This window comes from Haemaphysalis longicornis, unplaced genomic scaffold (assembly GCF_048455015.1).
Source record: "Haemaphysalis longicornis isolate Haplotype H1 unplaced genomic scaffold, Haemaphysalis longicornis Haplotype H1 scaffold_6, whole genome shotgun sequence".
Classification (NCBI taxonomy): domain Eukaryota; kingdom Metazoa; phylum Arthropoda; class Arachnida; order Ixodida; family Ixodidae; genus Haemaphysalis; species Haemaphysalis longicornis.
Genome location: NW_027526407.1, coordinates 41,431,118 through 41,458,360, shown reverse-complemented (window position 1 = coordinate 41,458,360; position 27,243 = coordinate 41,431,118). Strand labels below are relative to the sequence as shown.

Here is a 27,243-nt window from a genome sequence, read left to right as displayed (position 1 = left end):
GTCAATCTCTTTCCAGTATTCCCAAACGAAAAAAACTATTCTGGAGATTCTTCTGTTTTTTTTTTTTTTTTTTTTGCCCGCCTCTGTTTCCCTAATTTGTTCTTTAACCAGCTAACTTTCTGGCCGATAACAGCTCGAAAGCGCTCCTTTGCGAACGCCACTCTTCTTATAGGAAAAAAAAGAAGGATTCGAAACAACAGGAAAAGTTTTTCCGGTGGTTATATCGGGTAGAAGTGGTAGGAGTGGTCGAAATTTTCGATTATTATGGCGCTTCGGTCACAGCACGAGTAAATTACTGAAGGGATTTCAGATTTCTCACAAGAATATTTATTCAAGCAAAAAGACACAAGTTTGGAAATTGGCTGTCAGACTATCGTGATTAATTATTTACAGTCAGGAAAACAGCAAAAGGCATACGTGTGGGAATACAACTCAAGTAAAATATTTATAATATCTGCACCACTGCTTCCTCGGGCGCTCATACAGTCAAGCACAGCCACTTCGCAGACGTGTATAGTTTGCTCTGGAACGTTCGTACAGCTGATATTTCTTCTTGAAATGGCTGGCTGCACCGTCACTAACGTAAACAACGTAGCTGTACACAGGGGCACTTTCTTCCAGGCATTCGTGCACCTCGTGGAGCGAGCGCATAGCATGCATGTGCGGTATCGTGTTGCATGTGATCGCTAACTACTGCGAAGCTCTGAACTGATTTTCTTGTAGTTACAACGCACGTAAACAGTGAAACCTGTGTTTTGTGCCAGTGGTACGACTGGACTTCATTTGGCAGAATAACTGTCCAATTTTCAGAGAAGTCGAAGTGCAGTACAATGCTTGATCGCCGTTCGCATCTTTTCGCTTCGTTTATGGCAATGGCCTGGGTCCGCCTATAGAGTCATGGGAAATCCACTTGGTGACCCATTTGCCTAGCTCCTTCACGAATGCAGCTGGCGGTCGACTCTTTTTTATCAGAGAACCAATTTCCTATACAGCGTATGTGACGTCTTCTTCGTCCGAAACGCCCAAAGCGGACATGGTAAGGTTGTCGGCCATTGGGAATTGCCGGCACGCGCCCAAGAAACACTGCGTCGATGGTGAGGTGCAAAGACAAAGCTCCTTTAAGTTGCTCATTCTTCGGTCAACCCCTGTAACATTTTGCAGGGCCAAAGCAGACAGGTCGGCATTTGCACAATAAACGCAGACGCACACTTCATGCTGGGGTGAGTGCAAGACTTGGACGGGAATGAACTGTGATTGGGTGAACGGGTCACACTTTTTTTTTCAGAACAACATCCGCTAGGCTTCCCCTGCCAGTTATTTTTAAGGTCGTTCTCTCATGTTTACCTCAAAGAAGGCGGTGGGATACCCTGTACTGACGCCAGCGCACCATGCACCACCAGCGGAAATGCGCCCGTCGTGGTGGGGAACTGATTACGGTCTGAAGGTCAATCCATTACCTCCCTTGTAACTGCCCGTGCGCCATCTGTTTCGGTTGCCTGCGCATCGGAGGAACCTTTGTTTTTTTTTGTTTTGCATCCCGCAAAACACTGGCGCCGCAAAGGAGCGCTTTCGAGCTGATATCGGCCAGAAAGTTAGCTCGTTAAAAAACACATTAGGGAAACAGGCGAAAAAAAAAAAAAAAAAAAAAAAAAACAGAAGAATCTCCAGAATAGATTTTTCGTTTGGGAATACTGGAAAGAGATTGACCGTGCCGGCATGCGGCAGTGGAATGTGAATTACCGCCCGTGTACACCCGCGCAACGTCCGGCAACAGTGGCCGGAACTTACCGCGGCGCGCCAAGACGCGTCGCGCGAGCCCCAAGTTTGGACCCTTATAACTTTGTTCTCAACAAAATGATGCAACATGTTTTTCCACAGTTTTATTGTGCAAGTAAAGGAGTCTTGTTTCTGCAATTTTGAAGAAAATCGAGTATGGGTTTTTTTTTTATATTGAGTTTTGAATTTGCGCAATTTCTGAAAAAGAGCCGAAGTTATTCAATTTTTTTTAGTACTTCTAAATTTTCTACAAACATCATCTTTTGTCGATGCGTTCAGATACGTATGGCCAATAAAATGTCCGACTTACAAGTTTTTCAGAAAAGAAGAAATGTAGATAGGGGGCGTCAAAAACACTAACAAACTATCGTCTGGGCTAATTTCACGATTTTTTTTTTAATTTTTTGTTCGCTGCACGACGCTGATTTTGCGTTACACGGATTAGCATTCTGGTCTAGTTTATGGGCCAAAACATTTTATACACACCCCTTGTACTCCTTGACGTACACAGAGACGAAACTTGGAAAAATCTGCAGTTGCCGAAACCACCGCTGCGCTCCGGGCACATTCAAACATTTTTTTCTCCCGAACTACGCACCTCAGGAGAAAACAAACTTGATTTTCGAGGGTTTCCATTTTGCGCGCATATATAATAAAAAAACAAGAATGAAAAAAAAAATGGTCGTGTACACGCATGTTCGTTCTCTCGTGGAATCGCCCTACAGGCGATTCGAACCTCCTCCTACGATGCCCTGCATCTAGTGCTTCAGACCACTTGTGCATGCCACATATTTTTCTTTACTTCGTGAACAACTTGCGGTTATTATGCACAACAGAAGTTAGCGGTTATCCAAGATGAATAACACGACAGCAGCTACAATAAGGCAGCCGTCAAAACTTCAGCAAGCACATACGCGCGTCCAACAGGTGAAGCCACCCTGGTGGGTCACTTTCCGCCGCATAGATGCTGTGCACCAACGCAGCCACCTCCCAAAAAACGGACTTCGTCGGGAGATGGGGGGGGGGGGGGGGGGGTTCCGCATGCCAGTAAAACATGCAAGACTTCTACAAGCTATACAATCCCATCACTAAAAATATTTAAATATTTTACGGCACTCCAGTCGTTCCTCGAAAAGGCAAGAGCCACATTGTGTGTCCATGTCGCTTTTCCAGGTTTGTTGCCAAACATCCCAGAAAATTATCCGAGCAAGAGATAGACATTCCTTTGTTCCGCAAGCATGTTTTCACTAAGAGTTTTGATGTAGGCAGCGCAAAAAAAAACTTTTTTGCGTCCAACAAATCCCCACAAATATGTTATCACTATAGACTGCGTTCTTCAGGAGGGAAAAAAGATCGCAAATGTGTGATCGTGCTGCTGACCTCTGTGCAAGCTCACCTTGCGCAAAAAGTGTTTCCCGTACCTTGGGTTTACGCTTTACAAAACGATTAGTCGTTGATTTTTTGGCTTATCATCTACATTAAACTCGCTGAATCCTCTCACACATTTTATTGGCCTTAGATTTTCTACTAGCGTACCAGTTGCGCGGGCCGATGCAGCTTACAGCACCGCGTGAAGGGAACTCAGAGAAGCGTCGTAAGCCAGTATACGTATGCATGTGCGCTAGCGTAGGGATACATAGACTTGGACTTTTTACAAACTAACAAAACAAAGCCACATCCTTCCAGGCACAATTCTTGTCGTGACTTAGTTTTAAGTGAACGAATGAATTGCAACGACCCGCCGGCGGCCGGCCTAGGGTCGGCGAGCCGCAGTAGGCGCAGTCAAGATGAGCCTACAAGAGTAAGCGTCATACAAAACTTCGTAGAAAATCAGCGAGGAGAATGCAGAGAATAGGAGAGCACTGTAAAATTACATTTATTAGAAAAAATGTGCGTAAAAGCACCCAGAGTGGACAAAACCTGATCTAGGGATTCCAGACTGCAATCTCCGCACGTAATCCCGCCATGTTTTCAAATCACTTCACTGTCCGCTTAGGTAATTCCATTTCCATACGCAAGGTGATGTGTATGGAACAACTTCACAGCTAGTCCGCATATGTGTGGGGACAAGCGTGTTGTTAATGGTGCATATTCCTGCTTTCGCACCCCCCCCCCCCAAAAAAAAAAAAAAGAGCCGTTCTTGGTCACATTTGAACTGCGTTAGAACGGTGGTTTGGGCTAGTTGGTGCATACTAACTGAATTCAAAACTGCGAAAAGACGTGTAAAAACACCGCCGTGTGTCGTCGTTACTTGTCCGGTCTTTTTGCGCTAATCTGAACTCCGTTAGTCACATTTAAATGCTTGAAGAATTTGGCGGGTATTCGCAACCCTCGGCCGCCACCATGTCCAACTCAAATCGCGCAGGTACTGCCCTCCACCAAACCGTCAAATACGTGCTCAGACATCCTACACCGACGACTTAAAACATGCCGTCCCGATTCTACTACAAATATGTGCCATAGCCTTTTAGAAGAAGTGGACAAAAATTAATCTCTAAGCTTCGCCATGGAACTGCGATAAAGAACTCGGTAGGATTTCCCCAAGCCGCCATCCAAACACCGTATGGTTGGTGGCTGGAAAATTGAGGTCGGAGAGCGACACTTTTGCACAAGGGTAGCATAATTCCACTACACTGTCGCCCTTCCAATCAATATCCCACCCTTATTTAAATTACTCAGTTCCTTAAAACAGTTGAACAATCACCGATAAACCAAACTCAGACTTTCAGGATTTATCCATTCACTCTGGTGAGGCCGGTATTGCGCACAGTCTTGCGCAGGATCGAAAGGCGGTGCCATGAAATGGTGCAATTTCTGATATTTATAAATAGTGAGGCTTTCGGGTAGAGCAATGGAAATTCTTTGAATGGTGTAAATGGGAATTGCGCGCTCCCGCAAACCCACCTAAATTATAAACGAAAATAGCAAAGTGCGCAATATAGGAAGTGAATGTTCGCAGATTTCAGGTACGCTTGCCTAAGTGCAGCACGTGTCCATGCTGCGGGAAGGGACTTAAGTTCGTTCGTAAGAAGATATTATTTTTATATAGGCGATTGGTGCGTTCTGCTAAAGGGAATTTATTAAATCTCGCACACCGGAACACACGCACACTCAGGCATAAAGGAGAACCCAGCGCATCCGGAAAACTATTTCTTCTGGGCGTTCTTCAGTCGATATCTCGTAAACCCGTCATTCCATTTTCCTGAAGCTATTGTTCGGAAATACCGCTCCTGACCACGTGGAAAGGCGAATCCCGGGGGTACATTTAAATTTAAACTATCGTGTACTTCTTAGGCGAAGTTATATACTCGCACCTAAAACGCAGACGTTCTCGCTATTAATTTGCTGAATTGGGTAGTGAAGGTGTTTGTAGAGTGCGCCGGACGTTCATATAATGCGGAAGAGCCTGAATATCCACCGAGATGAAAGATTTACCGAGATTGAAGGTGCAATCGAGCCTGAATGTCCAACGAGACGAAAGATCCACCGAGTCGGAATATCCACGGTTGGACCTTTTGTCTCGTTCGATCTTTCGTGTCGTTGGACCTTTGGCTCGAGCCCTGTGCGCACTGTCGGGACGGTATCCGGTATTTCTGAATCGTGCTCTGTGTGCGTGTGCGCCAAGGGAAGTATGGCATCTTGTTTTTGAATTTAACACGGTTTCATCTGACTTCCAGCACCTGCAATGAGAAGATACAATTTGGGTTTCAAACTTTTGGAACAACTATTGAGGCAGCGCCCGCGATAATGAAAAGTACTGAAGTACTTTTGAATTACTTTCTAAAAAAAAGTACTGAAAAAAAATTGCACCATCTTCCCGTGGGGAACCCTGATGAGGATGCGAAGCATCGTGGCGGTTCCGTGTGGTTCCATTGTGTTGCCGTTATGTTGAGTGATCTGGTTTTTACTAGCGCCAGAGGGAATTCCGCGTCCGGGTCCACACCGGTGGCAAAGGCACGCAAGTGCTGTTGTGTTACGGTGAGTAGGCGGTGGTTCTCGAGGCGCCGAAACTCGTCCATCATGTTCTTGTCGATGTTGTCTCTGTGGTAGAATCGGTAGTCTCCGTCAGCTTTGGTGAGGCAAAGGTTGTTGACATTGGTGCACCGGCTGAGAGCAATGTACACGCCCTCCTCTTCGCAGCTTTGTCTTCTCATTCTTCTTCTTCGGCGGTTCCCCTACGGGAAGATGACGACGGTGGTTGAACGCGAACCTGATCTCGTGATGGATTCTTTGGTTGGCCAATCCCTAGAGGCATCCATCCTGCCACAATCAGCATCAGAGGCGCTGCGGACGGGGCTGGTTGAGCTGCAAGGCGCGTGGCGCTTCCCGCCACAGCTTTCCCACGGGAAATTCAGCATCCACCTCTAAAGTTTTCAGTTCGTCGTTTCCGTTGACGTTCAGCTTCGCGTGCCTTCGTTGTATCAGTAGCTTCTTGACGTAGTTTGAATGAGTCAAGTACATAAGGCCCGTTCGTAGCACTTGTTCCTGTCCCGGATTTGTAGCGTAGTGGGAAGAGCACCGCCTACCTCCCGTTGCGGCCAGAGAGTCGTGGGGCCGAAACCGGGCGCCGCTAACTATTTCTTTTTTTTATAGTGTAGTATCGCGGAGCTGTGGGTGTAAGGAGGAGAGGTGCGCATGCGCAGTGAGCGTGAGAACGGCGCCGCCATCAACGACGGAGGACCAGGCGAGCCTAAGAAATGCTCCGCATTTAAAATAATGAAGAGTTTTTCTCTAAATTTAAGCACAATATCGTCCGGGTGCGGCTGGGTTTTACGCCGGTGCGTCGGTTTTGACCAACAATAGGCCACCAACGATCGACGCGAACGCACTGCGACGTACGCCTTACGAATGATTGCCCCCAATAGCAAATCATAGAGGACAGTTTCTATTGACAGCAACTAACCGGTCGCAATGGTTAACAGGATCGGGCCGTAGTTATTAGCGCAGCAATTTTTGTTTTCTCTAGCTTTTACAAACTCCCGGTTGCTGTAGCTATGTGAATAAAAAAGATAAATCATGTGAGCGGCGTGTATACGGTCCGTCAGTCAGTTCGGGAACCGTACGCATAAAACAGTCGTGTGAAACGAAAATAATTTGTATTGACACTATAGGTCCGTTGTTGAAAAAAAGAAAGTGCATCTGTTGGAATTCATTAAAAACTTTGAGAGAAATCAGACGGCCAAGGCGCGATGACGCTGGCTTTCTAGATTTCAGATATCAGCCGGTACAATCGGAGAAAAATAACTTCATGTTCTCTAACAGAAATGTTCCCCCCGCTTCATTTCACCGAAAACGCTTGCCTATAGGAATCTGCGAGTGCAGTAAGTCTTAGTTATAACAAACCAGGTTCATTGAAGTTCTCGTTTATTTCAGGTCTCTCACCGTTTCATGCGCAGTGCAGGGACAACAAGTTATTTCCACCCGTAACAAAGTACCGCTTATAGCGAAATTGCTTTCGCTCTGCAGTTGCTTTCGCTAATTTAATTAAAGCATTTTACCACAGAAATTACGCTTTTGTAAGCGTAGTTACATAAAAAAAGTGTGGGGAAGGGGGCTTAGAGGCTTGACGAATAGAACGTACGACAGAGTTGTTTCAATCTCGCAGTCTTTGGTCTCTTAACGCATACACTGGACTTTATAGTTTTGCTTATTGCATCGCTCCAGTCCCAGATGCGTCCGTTCAGGGCTTACTCTGACATTTAAAATATATATCGTACTTTTAAGCATTACAATAACGTTGAAATTCGCTCAACAACAACCTGAGTGTAATGCTCCTCTTAAAGTCAACGGTCATACCTATTTCTTGGTGCGACGCCATTGTAGCGTTTTAAGATGAAATAGGACTAACCAAATTCTGAAATGTTTTATTGAATTATATTACCCTTCTTACAAAATCTGAGATTTGCTCATATATAAAAATGAGAACATGAATTGGAATTAATTGCTAGTTTATTTTAAATCATACTGTCACACCTGGTACATACAGCAAAAACAGGCGTTTGACGTGTTTGGATTCGTTTCCTTGAGACCTCACAGTCACACGGACAGACCCTGCTCATTTTTCTTGAGAAGCATTCCTCCAAATTATTTTTTCTGTCTGTTTATTGCGAGAATATTTTAGCATAAGCAGTAACCTATAAACCACGGCTTTGTTCGGAGCGAAGGTAGAAACGAAAGAGCACAAGCGTTCAATTTTATTCGCTCTTGTGATTGTTAGTCTCTCCGGTTTGCATGGTTTTTGCGCTAAACATAGTCGTGGATTGGCTTCACCAACTAGTTAAAACCTTCATTCTACTAAGCAACCTAAAGGAGCCAATAATCAGTGGAGTAGGGCCTCTAGGTCGTGACCTTTGGAAGCAAACGTCAGTGTATCCTTAAGCCCAGATTGGCTTGTTGGGCCATGCGTCAGAGTGCAAGTGCGTGTTCAGTGTCTGCCCCACAGGTGACTACAAGGTTTTATCTCGCGCGAACTGCTTTTTCAAGATTCAAGACAGAACATGAGAACAGAAGTCGTCTCGAAAGCGGCCCTGATATATCTTTTTACAAAGAGCTGAGATAACGACTGACGTACCTTGGAATTGGCATGACGCTCGGAAAAACACACATTAGGGTTAGTTCATTGCTATTTGTAAATAACGAAAACAGGCCATCAACCACCTAGCAAGAATTAATCAGGAGGCGCCACAGGGCTTGCTCCGGCGGCGCGATAAAGTCACGGCGCCGGGCACGGCACCGACGCGCCCTCTGTGGCGAAGCGCCAAAATGAAAAGGCGCACCGGTTCAAGGTCAGCCAGTGCATATGCGGCTGTCGTCGTGGACAGGCGGCAGACGACGCCGACGAATCCCTCGCGCGACTGAACTTTCATTGGAGTCGGTGGAAGAAATCTTCGCGTATCAAACATCGTTGTCGTAAGATTAAGGGGCTTTGATTCTTCTAGAACGAGAAACCTACAAAAAGAAACATGTCGTTGAGAATCTAGGTATTATTAGTTCCAGTGAATGATGGTTCTTATCCTTTATGCCATTAGTTCATATTCAGACCTAACTTCGCCGCCCGGCCTGTGCAACATGAAAAGCGCGCGCAAATCTCAGAACCTGCCCGTGGTAGCGGCTAGAGTGAACCACTCGTGGTGGGAAGGCGGTGTCGGCAGACATCGTCTGCTCCGGGATTCCTTCTAGTGCTTCGTTTCAAGCGCTTACGGCTTGTAACTAGGGAAGTATTTATTAATAGTTGCTGCTAAAATGCCCAGCACTTCTATTTATTTATTTTACAGAAAGAAATCTGGCAATTTTCACAATATAATCGATCATATCACGATTTTTGTGTGTCGCGTCCGTAGAAGAACCTGTAAACTATGGCAACGCGCTTGACGCGCCATCTGTTATTCTGCTCCGCAAGCTGCATTTCCTCCTCGCCAGATAGTGACATTACCGCGCCGCACGCCCGCGCTCTCCTAGTCCGGCAGATTCCCCTCCTGAAAGACCTCTTTCTCCGTGCCATCAACACATCTTGACAGGAGAAACAACACGGGCTTAGTTAACCCGCTCGTTAATCAGCGTCTGTTTTGTTTCTTGCGACGCAAACCAACACCATGGACTTGCTGGGTTTGAGGCTGCACTTACTGCGGAATTCGTTTAACCAGTGCACCTGGCATTACGTTTGCTGTACGTTCCGCGAGGCTCACAGCTTCAAGGCGTCTGAATGGGAAACCTAGCAAATGTCTTAACGATGCCACGAAGAAAGACATTCTGTTTCATACGAAAAGAAAAACGTTTTAGCTGTGGAATAAACTTCATTCCATCCGTGAAAAGAGAGTTTGATAATCTATTTTGCGTTGACAGATAAACAGGCCGATTTTTGTTATTTGATTTTTATTGCATTATGACCCTGTAAACAATTGCAATTTAACGTTATTTGAATTTCTGCTGTAAAATGTTGCTGTGCTTTATTCGTGTGTTTTTGTATTTTGTAGACTGTTCGTCAGTGCCCGATCCGCTCTGCAGTGCTGTGAAGTCGTGAGAGTACAATAAATGAAAATTAATGAAACAAGAAAACGTAACTGAATTAAAAAGAAACTTAATACTGAAAATAAGTTTCGCGCAACATGGCATCCACAATGACGCAATGGAGGGAATAAGCAGATCTGTTTTCAGTGGGGCACTTCAACTTACAGTCTGACTCACCACGGATTCTTCGAGAAGCAGTCCTCATTTCGTTTTCCTATGCATACCTATGATGCTCACAATCCACGGACTATCCGCGCTGAGTACGAGACTGGAAATGGAAGAGCACCAGTCTGTTGACTGGTTACGACGATACAGAACTAGCTGCCCGCTTACAATCAGTCATAATTCGTGAAAGCACCTTTGGCAGGCCATTGCACAAACAAGATGCCATGACGTCATACAAATATGGTGGCAAAGTGACTGGTGAGTTGTCACTGCTTTACCTGCTTGCCTCAATATTTAGATTAGTAACGCGGAAACATTAGTTAGCCATCTTTTTCGAGAATCCGGCGTCCATTGCACGCAGAATGGCCGACGCGTGGTACCGAAAATAGCTGCCGGACGGAACACAAAATGGCCGTTCGCTAAAGGGACAAAAGCACTGGTCAATGAATACTCGGAATAACGTCACATTTCCCAATTTAGCTCCTATAAAAAAAGGTAACTACTCAAGTTTGAAGAAAATTGGGTCAAAAGGCAGAAACGTAGCAAATAGGTTTTTTACGAAGAAACGTATTACATACATGTACAGCGCTCACGGATTAAACGCGACACCGCGAGCGCGCCACACCGCCACACCGCGAGGATGACGCTCTCATCCTCGCGGTGTGCCACAGTGCAACGCCTAGCTTCCGCGGGCGTCCGCGGGTGGCGCTGCATGTACCAGCGGCCGCGCGCTCGCGGTGTCACGTTTCAATCCGTGAGCACTGTACAGTCGAACACAGGCTTAGCGGGAGCATCACGTTTTTATTTTTTCGTGGAACATGTCAAGTTCATATCAAAAGCTGTTCAAACGAATGTGGAGTGCCTTATGGCCCCCTTACGGTTGAAAGAAATGCAGCAGTGGTGACTAAATTACCCTACATCAATGCAGGAAGACATGATAAGTGGGTAAAGGGCTGTTCTATCTAAAGCTGTGGACGACTGTACTCAGTAGTACAAAAGACATTAGACCGCGGTAATTTCACAAGGAGCAATTACGTGAGTAGCAAAGTACGTATCTTCTAAAATGTACGGTAAACAAGGTGGTTTGCCAAGCGCCTGGGTGATACTGATTGAAAGAAAAATACAGACAAGAGGATTATAAAAAAATGAGGCTGCATGTCACAGTAGGCACCACGTCTATCGTACAGACTGAACGTGCTTCCTTCCATGTTGTACCTGTTATACAGACTGCATCGGATGGGTGTTTGAGGCGATGGACAATGAATCATTTATATCGAAAACCAAACCCAGAGTTGTAGTGACCCACACATTACCGGCACATCCGGCACCACAAATTCTACACTAATGCTTTCCAATTCGCTACTTGCTAAAAAATGCTTAGATGTACTAGAATGTTTATGAAGTTTGCCATAGATTTGGTATCCGCGTTATGAACATAAAACAGACTGTTAATGAACCAAACTTCAACGTTGCGTTCATGACCCCTTAAAATGGAGACAGCAGTGAATTCGTCTGTTTCATTTGCGGGATAAACGTGCGATTTCCCTCACCCATTCCTGAATAATGACTTTTTTACTTGCAGGCTAGAGCCTTGATTAATTGATGTTCCGTATAAAAGAATGCACTATGCTTCATTCACTGCCGCCTTGCGGCTACAGAAACGACGATTGACGTATTTTACTGCAGTTTCGTCGTATCTCACCCTTGAGGATTTTGATTTTCGCCATATTGGTGTTGAACATGAAAATTCCTTTTGTACAGGCACAGCTTCTGCGCGTTGAAACTCCAAATGTTAAACTCCAGTTGTTAAACTCCAGTTTTTAATCTCAGGATTCTCAACTACAAAAATTAAACTCCAAGTATTTGATTCCAGATGTTAAACTCCAATAACAAATTTTTGATACAGACTCCCGATATAGACTCCCGATACACACTCCATAAGTTCGAGTCCATATGTTCGACTCCATATGTTAAATTTGTCGATGCGAACTTGGCCCTGTGTAATCTCCGATATCAGTATATTAGCAAATAGGTTGATTTTTAAAGCATTTTGCTGGCGTAAAGGGAATAAAAAACTGCCGGAAGTTTGGAACATGGCCTGAGAATTTCGATTTTAAGCATTGCAAAGAAATTACATGGTGTGAAAATTTCCTGGGTGTCCCTTTAAGAGTGACTCAGGAATGCTTCAACGCGTAGCCATAACTTAGCGCCGTTGTTGTTAAGTAAGCTGCTCTTCTTCCCGAAATTTGCGGTAGACATTAAATTGTCATTAAAAACTACGGTCGAAAATAGCACTTCGGGAAATTTCTGGACAGGAAACAACAGAAACGGTTACATTCTGTGCTTCTTCTCGCCACCTTTATTTTTTTTATTATTCTTTATCGAATTCACGTTCTAGTGTTTTATCAGTACTTCGGTTTTGTTTCAAGCAATGACGGCCATTTAAAACGGCAAGTATTCAAAGGAAGTTCCATGTAGCGAAATACTTGGTTACTGCAAGTTTTAAATGAACGGCAACCCACAAATGAGTAAAAATTTGGCTTTATTTACCCTCTGTTCCTCATGTTACCGGTATGCCGACAGCTTTTGCGTAATGAACTGTTTCAGTGGGCTGGTCATTGGATCACCGTGAGCTTGGCTAAATGCTGAAAATAGGGCCAAGGGCAGACGGCAGAATGGTCGTTGTAAGGTTTGCCCGTATTTGGCGTGGATCACTTATTCGCTGATGTTCTTAATGATGTGTTGTCGGGAACATCCGCCGTATGTTGGCTTTCTTTGCCCGTAGTTGGCCTTGCGCCATAAAACACTAATCATAATAATCATCTGCCCAGGGGTTGTTCATGCTCTTTGTCGGTGCGAAAGAGGCGTTTTCAGCTTACTTCAGTTTGCATTAACGTTTCGCGGTATGCTGCGGGTATCAGTGACATGAGGCACATATCGTATGTCCATAAAACCATTAGCAGTTGCATTTATGTGGCAAGCTACATAAACCCAAGAATTTAACAATAAATAGTGTTTTGACAACGGAGCCGGCTTAATGCGTCTTGCGGTTAGCAAGGCTGAAATTGTGCTAGCGGTTAGCAAGCACCAAAAGAAGTCGCTGTGTAGTCCTAATGCATCTTTCGGTGCTGGTCATTGTTTTACTATTCTCTAGGGCAATGATTGCCTCCCAGTATGATATTTAATTTAGGGGTAATGTGCACTCATTGTTTAAACACCCAGGAGAATACCGTTTCTTTGCTACATTAACCTTGATCCAAAAAAAAAGTTTTTCTGGGGAACACGAAAAGCGCAAATACCCATGTGCCGGAATGGGGCGCTGGTTTATTTCATGATAAATGGCATTTAACTATCTATACTATGTGTTTTCCCGAACATGATGCAAGTTACAAAGTACGAGAACCATTGTCTTTACTCGTTGCTCGTTGTTCAGGCACTCTTTGGTCTGGAGTGCGTCATGTTCTGCCTGGCATGTTGGCGCTACAGTTCGAGAGAGATAAACACTTGTAGTCGTAGGCGCCACCCACTCGGAAACTCTCGTGCACCGTAATACTTTTTTGCTCATGGCACAACTATCTGACGTTGGCGTAAGGAAGTTGCCGTGTTCTTTAAAGGACCAAAGTCTGAAGTGTAGCTTCGGTGCCTAAAACGCCCAGAATTCCAAGTCTTAATTATCTGCGAGCAAGCGAACTGCCAGAGAGGATTAGGAGCTAATTTTTTTATTACCTACAAAAATGTCCACCTGAAAGTGCCTTCAATTCATGGTGTGATATTGTGGATCTCAGCTGGCAAACGTAGAGGTTCAAAGTGTGCCCAGGCATATTTTTTTCACATTTCCACCCATTGGCTAGTAGAACATGAATTAGGCGTGAAGCACTTTGTACTTGTTCTTTTTTCAGTTGATCCAAAGAAACCAGAGATCATTCTATCAGAGTTATCTACAATACTTCCCCGGTAAGTCAAAATAAACGAGTTCATTTCTAAATAATGAGAAAGAGCCCCGCTGGGGCTGTCATGCCCATGAGTTCGCGCAGTTGCAAGTCGAGATGACCGTTGTCACGATCAGTTCACGAGCGCCAGCCTGCATGAAGATTCGATAAAATGTACCTAAAACAGCCGTGCCCGATTACCCAGTGCAACCCAGGCCAACTGATCATTCGGAAGCACTTTCTGCAGAGAATTTAGTTTTCAGGCAGTGGAGGTCTGAAATTCCCCCAGACATTTAAGAATATGGTACAATCGCATGTTCTGGACTTATCTGTTGACATTTAAGATTTAGCGTGGTTAGTATAGAAGGTGAGGGCTTTCTGCAGTTGCGTACAAACCATATTCCGTGCGGTCGAAGATACTAGGACACGAGGAAGCTTGGGGATGGATTCCTAGTTTACAAACCGGCAGGACGAAATCTGTAGGCAGGGATTAATCAGCTTAAGCGCAAGGACCACGAAAGTTATGACCAAGTTGAACAAGTGGTATGGGTGAAACAGTACAAGCCTATTCACCAATCTCGAGCTACTATGATGAAGCTGTTGATTTTTTACGAACGTGTTGAAGCAACAGTGAATAAAGTAACAGTAGTATGCACGACTGAAATAAAAGACTTAAACGCTCCAGCAGAAGTGAAGCAGGAAGGTGAGCGTACAGTGGGAAATTTGGAAAAGGAAGTCGGAATAGCCGAGAAGACATACTAGTTATATTTGCAGATATGAATAATGGCAAGAAAACGAAGAAAATGGTGTCCAAGTAAAGAAACCAAAATAGATAAAAATATTAAGAGCCGTTCGGCTTTTTCAAGTCGGATGACCAGCGAAGCTTATTAGCTCACGACTTACAGATGGCTGAGAATTCCGTCCATAGGTATCAGCAAATTCATTTCTCTCGTTTGCGGATGATGGTCATTGCAAAGAAACTTTTGCTTCCTGGATACAATACATACATACCACCGTAGTCGTGAATTCTGCCATCGTTGAACACTGTTAAACCCAGTTTGTCGAGCGGAAGCTTGGTCTTCGCACAGTGGAGGCGCACACAGTTGCACATCCCGACAACGCACAGACGCTGCTGGATGCAGTGACTCTGCTGGGGTGAACACGCAGTGAACGTTGATGCATACACAGCTTTCTTGATTCATTTTTTGATGGCACGCGGTATTGCTGTCTTTCATCTATCTCTCTCTTTGCCCCCGCCCCGTGGAACGAAGTAGCGATTACTTTCACTGCGGAAGCGCATGAAGCGCTGTCTTGAGGGTGGCTGAGCTTGCCCTATTTCTTTTTCCTATGCCCACCTCCACACCCCTCCCCTTGGAACAAACGAGCCATTAGACGCTTTTACTCCGGAAGCCGTCGGCGCTGCAATTTGGTTCCACCGATGGGTGGCCGAAACGCGGTAGGTGGCGCTACCGTTGGCGCCATGAATCGGCGCAAAGCGGTTAATTGAGCTTGACTGCACGAAACGCTTCCTTGAAGGTCAGAGTGACGCTACCAGCCATTTCCTCGGTTTGTACGTGGAGTATTTTATTTTGTTTGCACAATACTACCGGCCCATTGAAGGACCCAAGCTGGAGGGACGTAATTACAAACCGTGTAATATGAACAACAAAAGTTAAAGAACAGAAAAGCCCACAGATTAAGGACATAACTCAAACAACCTACAACAAAGAAATTTAACACATTCACAATACAGGTCAAAATACAATATGGTCAATTGGGTCTATGCTATTTACGGATGATGCTAGCAACTGATTCTTCGGTTACATTCCGCGGAAAAAGGAGAATTGGAAAATGTTAGTTCTAGCATTGAAGGGCGTTTGGGAGTCGGCGTGACGGTGTCGTGTTCTGCTAGCAGTGAGTGGTTGGATGCATTGTTCTGGACTCCTTGACAATTTATTATTCTTGACAAGATAAATAAATTTTAATCTTTGGGTTTTCCGTCTGTATTATAAGGTTGGTATGTTATGGTCTCTCATGAGTTGGGTTGGTGAATCGCGCGAACGGTATTTCGAGTAAATCAATCAAACAGCTTTGCTCTGAATCATCTCAAGTGCATAAATGTTAGTTTTTCTGTAAGGATCCCAGATTACGCATAGATACTCCAGTTTAGGCCTTACAATAAATGTATAAGCTGTGGGCATCCTATCCTTAATCTTTGTGGTTATCTTGAAAGAGTAGAATAGAATAAACGAATAGGCCACAGTCGTTATTCTCAATACACTCGCGCAGCTCCCAACTGCGAAGTCACTATGCCCCCAACGCGTTCGACAGCAAGCTACGACTCTCACCGCGTGTGTACGTTTTCAGTCACTTCACAGGGAAGCGATAATGTTCATAGTACAGGGGTTTATTAAGAGTATAACCCCGATACAAACGCTACACTGCACGACGCAGCGATCCCCTGGGGCATACACCCGTCAGCGTGTGCCCAGCCCGTCTACCGGCGGCATCAACGTGCGGATTGTATATTATTTATTTCAATAAATATTACACAATCATCTGCAAACAGCCTTTCTTGAACTGGGCCAGTAATTAAATCCACAATATCGTTAACATATATGAGAAACAACAAAGGACCTAAAACGGAACGCCAGATGACACGGGGAGGGATTGTGAACAGTCATTATAAGTTCTCTTAAAATCATTGGCAGGAATGTTGAAATTTGTTCAAGGTTTGTCAGATTCGTGCATACCAAACGAACAAGAATAAGCAAGGGGTGGAGGATGTTGCAAAGACGTTATTGGAGCCGACATAAAAAATAAAAAAAACAATGAAACATCGAAGCTTAAACGCAGTTAAAAACCTTGTATTGGCAAAGCGACAATGGAGGAACTGTACTAGTGTGGATAAAAAATCCGGAATCATTGAACTCCAGACATGGGGTAGGAGCGGTTGCGAGTCATTGGATGGCCGATGGGGACGTCGTAGATCACAGAATATTGGAACGCCTACGGCAGTGATCCGCACGGCGGTGAAACTTTGAGTTATACGCGGTCAATTTCCGTCCTTAAAGGGGTACTGACACAAAATTTTGAAGTCGCGATAACTTCGGTGATGCATTGGTGTGAACACACATACCTCATCTGCAAAATATCAGCGGCGAATACAGCCTAAAACATTTAAAATCAGTTTTAAAGCGCGCGAAACGCAACCGAGCAGCCAGCAGGAGACCTCGTGCAATCGACATCCCCTGGATATTTTATAATTAAACAACATCCAAACACGTCACGAGTTTGTGTTTGCCGCTTCCGCACTGCCGGCGTTTTTCGCTGGCTCGCCGCTCCAATCGGACGGCGGAGCTTCTGCTCTCGAGAACGAATGACCCGATCGGGTGCGGCGGAGGCGCCGTGATTTCGTCGGCTCATCGGGCAACTGGCAGCGACCAAAGTTCTACAGCAATTCCAGGCACTCTATTTTTATTACTTTTTATTTACACTAGACGCGAAAACGCGCCGGAGACACGAAAAGCCCATTGAGCGAGCCGCACGGTCGCTGTGCAAGCGGCGGCCACGGCCGCGAAGTGGCGCAGGCAGGTGCAGGACGCTCGAGTGGTAGCTTGTTACCGCTGCACGAAATTGAACCCAAGTCCCAACCATGGCAGCTTATATGAGAAAGGAGTTAATGTTGCGATGGCGGATTGCATTCAAAATTGTCATCTGCACCGCTTACGAGAGCGCCAATCGAATATCCGCCGCAGTGCTAAGCCGAACACATCTCTAAGCGGGCCTGTAGGTAGACCGGCAGGCTGCTCCCAGCGCGTCGCACGTCGTTCTTTAGCCGCGGCAGCATTTGCACTCACAGCGCCTGCGTCACGTCCACGGTCGCTTTTTAATTAAGCGGCTCACGAGATCAGTACGTGGGGGCATTCGCAGAAACTGCCGCCGACGCGGATTCGACAGTGCTACGGTAGCTCTGCTCTGTGATATCCCTCCGACAGTCACATGGTCACCTTTGCTCACACAAAATTCATCGTTTCGCGGCACCTGCTCAAACCGCAACTGTGACTGGCCGCAATGAAAATGCCTCTAATTAAACAACCGTCGCACGCTGAAGAAAATGAGGTTTCTACAGGTGATAAGTAGGTCACTAGCTACTCATCGCAAAAAAAAAAACAAGATGCAGAATTTATTTATTTATTTATTTCACAATAATGCAGGCCAATTTGCTGGCCCAAGCAGGAGTGGGTAGATCGAAACATAATTGTAAAAAAACAACCGACAACAATACAAAAGAAACAAATTTAAGACAGAAGGTGACGCTCCAGGTCACCAAGAAACCTATTAGAATGAAAGATGTCACAAGGCAAACAATTCCAGTCCTCCAAAGTTCTAGGGAAGAAACTGTATTTAAAAGCATTTGATCGGGCAAAAATTGGCACAAAAATTGGCACTGACACAAAGATTCTTGTGTCAGTGCCCTTTTAAGGTGATAATAGTGCACCCCAAACGCGTACGTCGTGATGTGCGGTATATTGGTTCTGGACGGCGACCCCAAGAACGAGGGAGCTAAACAAGAGCGCTGAGCTACGACGTGTACACCACAACTTATGTGTATTTGAGGCCAATTGATCCCTAGTCGATGGGCTCCTGAGGTGATCTGTAGAACCGCCAAAACGTTAGCAATAGCAGGGCCACCGTGTGCTTGTGAGTGGATTGCATAGGCATGCTGCGTAATGTTGGCTACTGCTGCACTGCTGTTAAGGCCTAATGCACCGGGGAATGCCTAGTGTCTATAGTATAAATGCGAACGTATTGTGCGCCCCGTGCGGCCAAAAACCGGGAGTCGTGAGCAGAGAACAGCTTTGAAATTTCGCCTGCTTTGTACATCAGAGGTAAAACGATTTCAGCAGTAATCAGAATCAAACCCAAAGTGTCGCTGTGAGAAACAAGTGACGTAACTACTCTGGGCATAGGCCACAGCTAGCCCGGCTTTCAAGGTACCGTTAAAGGAGTACTGACACCAAATTTTGATACCTAAAAAATGATATAATTGGCTTCAGTAGTTTGTACAGATGCCTCACAGAAATTTTTGCAGCGATCCGAGGCCGGAATCACATCTAAAATCGATTTTGATTGTCCAGGCCGTGAGCTTCCACAAATCGGCAGCACTAGCGCAATCGCTTTCGGCGTGACGAAACATTGGCCTACGTGTCTGGCCGGTTCAGGGTGACGTCATATTGTCGTTTTCAGAACCGGAAACGATATCCTGCGCTGCTGTTGTCGGTGGTATTCGTTTGGGCAGGAGACGTGGGCGTAGCTGTGTGAGCAATGCTTGTAAACGTTGCGTGTTCGACGTCTTTGCTCTTCAGTTCGTTGCCGGCGCATGGTGTTCGGCACTGGTGCCGAAAACGGCGTGGTGCGCGATGTCGACGGGCACCGCGGCGACGCGGCGGTGCGCGTCGCCGAGCTCGCCCAAGTTGTGCTATGGCAAGCTCGCGGTATGCGAAGTACTGCTCGTGGAAGCCTGCCCGAGCAAATCGGCGACGACGCCAAGATGCATTATTATCCACGCGACGACATGCAGCGCTAAACGTGGACTTCGTGGAGTTCGTGCACGCCGGCGGCCGCAAGAACTGTCGCCCAAGCCAGCGGGCTCGGGGTTGCACGGGTCACCTTGGGTGTTGGGAACTTAGTATCGTGGCGACTATTTGATCGCTGGTATCTGTACAACTGCGAATGACCATCCCTTACACAACTTTTTACCACACTATCATCCCCTTTTTCGCATATGAAGGTTTATTTTGGCAATAATTTCCGTTTCTGCGATCGGTGACCAAGACATCTGCCGCGGCCTGTTTTGATTCTAGCGCGCAGGTGGCGCCATCTTTCAGCCGCTCGCCGCACCGTAGTGCCGACAGTGCTGGGTCGGAGCGCCGAACCCGGTCAGCGTAGGCGCTTACCATCGCGGCAAATATCTGAACGCCACTTTTAAATTCAGCCCTGATAACAACTCCTAGCACAGTTTTCAACACACTAACATCTAGTTTCTCGCATGTAGAGCTTCTTTTTCGTGATAAGATTGATTAGAAGAGTGGCGACAAGCTGTTGCTATCACGGTCTGCGCCGGTTCGAGCCGCAGAGATATTAAAAAACGGACGACGGCAAAGACATCGCCGGCCTAATCACCTGGCCAAATAAAGTTGTTCTGTCTGTCGGGTGGCAGTGACTCATCCGAGTCTGAAGATTCAGACGACATGTCGACTGCGCGGGCGAGTCGCGGACCATGTGCAATCGTAGCAGACGATGCGGCGAACGAATGGAGGAAAGAAAAACGTCCCTGACGTCACGGGTGAGACCGTGACGTAAGGCTGCCCGCTTGCAGGCTGGCCTTCGAACGGCCATTTTCCCGCGCGGCGACCAAATTTGAAATTGGTTGCAATAAACGTGCTATAATTAATTCTGTGTTGGCGGATGGCGGCTTTCGGTTCGATTTTCGTAATTACTGGGCCAATAGGTATTCTTTACAGCATAAAAACTGAAGGCGAGAAATTTCGTGTCAGTACTCCTTTAAAGGGACACTGAAGTGATTTGTAAACATTGCGGGATTACTAGCGCAAATTGTAGTTCGGAGTCCGTATACATTGTTTCGACCACTCTGGCCGCGTTTACGCGAATTTATTTAGTAGAAAAATCAATTCGAAAATGCTGTCCTCCTCTCTTTACGCTCGCCCATTTTCTGTGGCGTTTTCGTGTGACGTCAGCAGGAGATGAGCTGGAAAATGGCTGCGCTACTGCACGGTTCGCCGACCAGCCGACCTACCGATCGAGTCAGTCGGCCCAGCGTTTCGTCCGCCGGCCGCCGACGGGTCGTCGCTATTCGCTCGCTCAATTGAAACTAAGCCACAACACCTTTGTGAATGAAATACTGTGCCTTTCCTTACTTTGTTAGTTTGTACACTGTGTCAAACTCAGAGTCCGGGTCGCTCCACACAAGCGCTGCACAAGTGCACATGCGACGCTTCGCTGACTTTACGCTAGTAGGAAAATCTAAGGCCAATTGAAGGCGGGAGAAAAGTCAGCGAAGTCAATATAGGTACTAAGAAAATAAAATCAACTGAAACTTTTACCGTACAGCGCAAAACTAGGGAGCAGGAAGCACTTTTTGCGCTGGGTAAACAAGCATAGCGGTCAGCAGCACGACCGCACATCTGCGAACGCTTTTCCGTCAAAGAAATGCAATTGCTAGACGTGAGATATTGTGGAAGTTTGGGGGACACTTACTGCAGGAGTGATATACAACAAATAGTCACATAAAGTACTTAAAATGCTTAAAATAAATAAAAGTGTAAACTGGTCATACATAATAAACCTTATATATCCACTCCGGCCAGCGCCGGCTCATGGCCTAGTGGTTTGAGGCGCTGGAGTTTGTTTTGAAAGTCGCAAGTTCGAATCCCCGAGGGTAGATGTTTTTTTTTTTGTAAGTTGATTTTTTCGTATGCGGCCGATGTTTTCTGAACTGAGTTCACCATTTTTGGGCCGTAACGTTCACTGCTCCACGAGCGAGATCGCAGAACGCGCGCATACTGACAATGACGCGCTAGCGAGTTCTCGTTGGCGTGCTGTTGCCACAAGCACCGACTGCTTGCGGGCAGTGGGCCCAGGCCTGAATCAGCACACCCTTGGCCTGGTGCGAACTAGCTTTTTACGAACAGACATGAGTGAGGCAAGCTCCGAATATGCGGGAAAAGCGCATGGCATTTGAGAGTCTGCGGTGACGCGGAGGGCGTTCATTCACTACGTAGGCCTCGTCTAGTGATTTCTACGATTGCAAGCCGCCCTGGGAGGTTTATCTTAGACATCTGACAGCCGACAACATGGCAGAAGCGCGGTACGGCGATAATTGAGAAATCGAGAATGCCCATCCAACAACGCCATCAGATGTCAAGCATGTTGTTCTACAGAACCGAAACCGAAACCGAAACTTTTGATTGCTAACCTTGGGTATCGTCCAATTACGGTGCCCCCCCCTCCTGACATCACAGCCTTTAGTTGGTGCGGCCGCCGCAAACCGCGCATAGTAGTTTTTCTTCTTTCGCGCTTTGTAAAATAATTACCGATTTGTCAACCGGATAAACGATGAATAGTGTGTTAATTTGAGCCAGTCTACACAGTGCAAGCAAAAACGGGCGCTTGACAAATTCACTTCAGTGTCCCTTTAAGTCTGCATATTTGATCTGAATGATCAGGCATTATGTCCTTCCCTAGCCTAACTTACCAGTGCGTCGCCTGTGTCAAGCTAGTTTCAGGAAGCTATGGTAATACGGATTCGTAGTCCCTAAGGGGTTTGTATAGGTGATCAGGCAGAACAAGTAGTCACTCGTGGAGACTGGCCAATGACTATTACAACCGCTATAAGCGGCTGAAGGCCCATTTAGTACGTTCGTTGTGATGACAATTTCGCATTTAAACATATAAGCCATACGTACGGCGAGCAATTTTTACGCCTGCTCTCGGTACGTGAAATCTCCTGGTTGCCTAAATTAATCCTTAGTCAATGTACGGTGCCCTTAATAATCAAAACATAAAAGCACAAAAATTGCAATAGTTGACAGCTTCACGATTTTCTGACGTCGTTTTATACAAGCACTTTACTTGTCATCGGCAATTATTAGCAAGGTAAGGTAACCACAACACCATGGGGATGCGCTGTTCACGTCACGCCCCAAATATAAACGCTTAAAATGCGGAAAGAGATGGAATTGAAAAATTGCTCAAAATACTTGAAAAAAATAAACTATACAAATAACATAGCTACACAGGTGTCGTTGTAGTGTATTTGGAAGAATCTACAAGTTTCAAGGCACTTAAGAATGAGGCTGTAACATTCACGATGTTTCTTCGGATGTGCGCTTAACTTGTCTCTGAAATCCCGCAAAAACCTTAAATAGAATCAAAAACCCTAAAATACAATGGTGTAGCTATTTAGAGTGTTGTTAGGGTGTTGATGAATAGAGCACTGAACATTTCTCTCGCCATTTCATGACTTCTGTATTTGTGGTTTTATCATTTCAGGCGCTCCGACGGACCTCGTGGTCGACGTATCTTGCCAGAACAAAGTTGTTATCGCCTGGCAACACAAATGTTCTAATCTGGACGGATTCAATCTTTCGGTCTGCCCCAAAGGCCAACTCCCGTGCCAAGATGCAAAACTTGATGGTGTTAAGAGGAAACATACCGTCCAGCTTCCAAAAGGGGACGTGAAATATATCGTTCTTCTTGATGCCTTTGTAGATTCGTTTGCCGGACGTACTCACAGCCAACCAGCTGTGACGTGGTTTTATACGTATCCCGAAGGTGAGTATGGATAATTTCGCTCCATGTTTAGTATAGAATAGGCGGATCCAAGGCTGTATTGCGAACGATTTTTCTTGGGCACAGTAGCGCTTGCAAATATATAAGTGACAGGACTGCAGTAATTGCGAATTGGGTTGATGTTGGGTATAGAGATCAGGCTTATGTCAAACTAAGAGAAACAGCTTTTCTTGTAGTAGCCACGGGATTGTACTAAGTCAACGGTACTCGGAAACATTGTGGGAACCGGTCGTATCATCAATGTGCATTTACTTTGATGCCCTACAGGCGAAAAAAAAGTAATGATTACCTCGCTTTCCTCCGAATATTTTGTGGAGATGTACACACTTCTATGGGCCATACATCCGCGGTAGACGGCAAAGGCGAGGCGTCGTCGGGGATTCGTAAAGGAGAAATTAGACCATCCGGAATTATTTTGGCCAACCGGTGATCTTCAACGCGTGCCGAAACCTTGACAAACTTGCGTTTTGATTTCTTGCTTCCTGCTGAAGAGCAGGAACGCGGCTGGCATTCAACCCGCCGCTTCCTTGGCCTCAGTAGCACAATGTCTTGGCCACTGGGCTTCCGGGGAGGGTATTGGCCAAATAAAGTATGTCAGAAGATTACTTCGCATCTTTAAAATACTGTTCCATGACCACGAGCTTTATCATTAGCGTTCAAATTTTGAGGAAGGCCGCTCTTGGTTCATGAATGCCCTGAGAGTGTTGGGGGAGGGGGCATGGCAAGGGGGCTAACTAGCTCTCCCCCCATCCATGAGATTTCATACGTTTTTTAGTTAGACAATGCATGCATTGCTAAAAAGCTGTTCGGTTTGCCAACATCATGGATTCAAGAATTGAGAGAAATAGAATTGCCGAACGACGCGGGTTGGATTCCTGACCACAGCGGTCAATTTTCTGATGGAGGCATAAAGAGAAAATGGCAGTGTTTTCAAGATTTCAGCTCGCGTTAAAGATCCCCCGGTGGTCGAAATTAAGCCCTCCACTGAAGCACGCCTCGTCACCAGTGTATCGTCCCCGCGGTAAACCTTATTATCAACCAAGAAGTGTAGAATTAGGTGGTTGCGGATTCCTTCACTGTGATGGGAAATGGGACTTGCACGAGCGAAGAAAACTGGTCAAAGGTGAAGCGGAAGAAGGATGTTTATTTCTGAAAGCAACAATTGAGGTGAAGGTCCCGGTGGGGCAAGGATCTATGCATGAGGAGGACTGCTCCCCAACAGTCTCCAATATGTCAGTCGGCGGGTCTTCGGCGAGCGAAGCGACATTTAGTTACGCAGGGAGAACGAGGAGTGGCTGCTCCAGCATGAAGGAGAGGATAAGGCGCGCTCTACATAATGCGATTTCCCCTGGAAATTCGCAGATGCGGCGCCGCGAATTGCGTTAAGTGCCAAATGTTGGAACCGTCGAGCATCCCCCGCGAACGCCGCCCATGCGGCGTAGAGAAGCCGGACATTCGGCCAATACAAACACAGCTATGTGAAAGTCCCGGCATCGCCATCTGCATGCTTAGTAACCAGATGGCCCGGTGCTTGTATTCATAATGCCATCCCGAAATCCTCTTTTTTTTACAGTTCGCCCTTTCAAAAAAGTGCCGTGACCGAAAGAGTATGCCACTGAGTGTCTGCTGTCTAATACTTTTCTCAGCACTTGTTGCTCTATAATAAGACTTTAACGGTTACGCGTCTGGCCTCGTCCGCGCATGCGCACCATCTACTTCAAAAATTGAAGGGCTCTAGCTGCAGACATGTAAGATTTTATTTTTATTTAATTATCTGCTTTATTTTACCGTGCACTGGACATCCGTCTCCAAACACGGCACGAGTTTCTGAATAAGCACACGTGTTTTAAAAACTTGAATTTCTCACCTTTTTGTATTGCAGTTCCTGATATTAAAAGCTTAGACTTGACTGCCTTGAACTACTCGTCGATACAAGCGACCTGGACGGAACAATGGGCACACAAGATACAATTCTTGGTCTGCACGACGCTGAAAAAATGCGATGAACATGTAGTTCTGGGAACTCTTGGGCGACTCACCTTCACTGGCCTAGCCCCCGACACTGTGTACACGATCTCCGCGCAGGCCCAAGTGACGCGTAATTCCAAGACGTGTCAAGGAACCCGACAAAGTCGTACTGCGCAGACGTTTCCAATGGGTGAGTTAAACTGTAATTCTCACTGTATGTTTTAGAGTAATAGGTCTAAATCAGAAATGAAGTATTAAATTTCGACATCTATGACCGACGGTGGTAGAAAAAAAAGAGATGGTTTCTGCTTGGTGACTTCCGGGACGCGGCTTTTGAGAACTGAAGGGCTCTATGTGCAGACATTTTACGATTCTATTTTTATCTTAATTCTCTGCTCTATTTTACCGTGCGCTACACATTCGGCTCCAAACACGGCACGAGTTTTTGAATAAGCACACGTGTTTTAAAAACGTGAATTTTTTACCATTTTTTATTGCAGTTCCTGATATTAAAAGCTTAGACTTGACTGCATTGAACAACTCGGCGATACAAGCGACCTGGACCGAAGAGTGGGCACACCAGATACAATTCTTGGTCTGCACGACGCTGAAAAAATGCGATGAACATATAGTGCTGGGAAATCTTGGGCGACTCACCTTCACCGGCCTCGCCCCCGACACTGTGTACACGATCTCCGCGCAGGCCCAAGTGACGCGTAATTCCAAGACGTGTCAAGGAACCCGACAAAGTCGTACTGCGCAGACGTTTCCAATGCGTGAGTTAAACTGTAATTCTCACTGTATGTTTTAGAGTAATAGGTCTAAATCAGAAATGAAGTATTAAATTTCGACATCTATGACCGACGGTGGTAGAAAAAAAAGAGATGGTTTCTGTTTGGTGACTTCCGGGACGCGGCTTTTGAGAACTGAAGGGCTCTATGTGCAGACATTTTACGATTCTATTTTTATCTTAATTCTCTGCTCTATTTTACCGTGCGCTACACATTCGGCTCCAAACACGGCACGAGTTTTGGAATAAGCACACGTGTTTTAAAAACGTGAATTTTTTACCATTTTTTATTGCAGTTCCTGATATTAAAAGCTTAGACTTGACTGCATTGAACAACTCGGCGATACAAGCGACCTGGACCGAAGAGTGGGCACACCAGATACAATTCTTGGTCTGCACGACGCTGAAAAAATGCGATGAACATGTAGTTCTGGGAACTCTTGGGCGACTCACCTTCACTGGCCTAGCCCCCGACACTGTGTACACGATCTCCGCGCAGGCCCAAGTGACGCGTAATTCCAAGACGTGTCAAGGAACCCGACAAAGTCGTACTGCGCAGACGTTTCCAATGCGTGAGTTGAACTCTAATTCTCAATGTAAGTTTAAGAGTAATAGGTGTAAATGGGAAATGAAGTATTAAATTCCGACATCTATGACCGACGGTGGTAGAAAAAAAAGAGATGGTTTCTGTTTGGTGACTTCCGGGACGCGGCTTTTGAGAACTGAAGGGCTCTATGTGCAGACATTTTACGATTCTATTTTTATCTTAATTCTCTGCTCTATTTTACCGTGCGCTACACATTCGGCTCCAAACACGGCACGAGTTTTTGAATAAGCACACGTGTTTTAAAAACGTGAATTTTTTACCATTTTTTATTGCAGTTCCTGATATTAAAAGCTTAGACTTGACTGCATTGAACAACTCGGCGATACAAGCGACCTGGACCGAAGAGTGGGCACACCAGATACAATTCTTGGTCTGCACGACGCTGAAAAAATGCGATGAACATATAGTGCTGGGAAATCTTGGGCGACTCACCTTCACCGGCCTCGCCCCCGACACTGTGTACACGATCTCCGCCCAGGCCCAAGTGACGCGTAATTCCAAGACGTGTCAAGGCACCCGACAAAGTCGCACTGCGCAGACGTACCCATTGCGTGAGTTGAACTCTAATTCTCAATGTAAGTTTAAGAGTAATAGGTGTAAATGGGAAATGAAGTATTAAATTCCGA

At 45.8% G+C, this 27,243-nt stretch overlaps 1 protein-coding gene across 2 annotated transcripts in view; it reads left to right on the top strand.

Moving 5' to 3' along the window:
• LOC144142512 (fibronectin-like) overlaps positions 1–27,243 on the top strand; it is a 64,856-nt gene that overhangs the window by 5,979 nt on the left and 31,634 nt on the right. For both annotated transcript variants that reach the window (XM_077674074.1, XM_077674073.1), the window contains exons 2-7: positions 13,848–13,902; positions 22,953–23,234; positions 25,135–25,410; positions 25,721–25,996; positions 26,307–26,582; positions 26,893–27,168. In XM_077674074.1, coding sequence (XP_077530200.1) covers positions 13,848–13,902; positions 22,953–23,234; positions 25,135–25,410; positions 25,721–25,996; positions 26,307–26,582; positions 26,893–27,168 — 1,441 coding nt within the window. The remainder of the gene's footprint in view (positions 1–13,847; positions 13,903–22,952; positions 23,235–25,134; positions 25,411–25,720; positions 25,997–26,306; positions 26,583–26,892; positions 27,169–27,243) is intronic.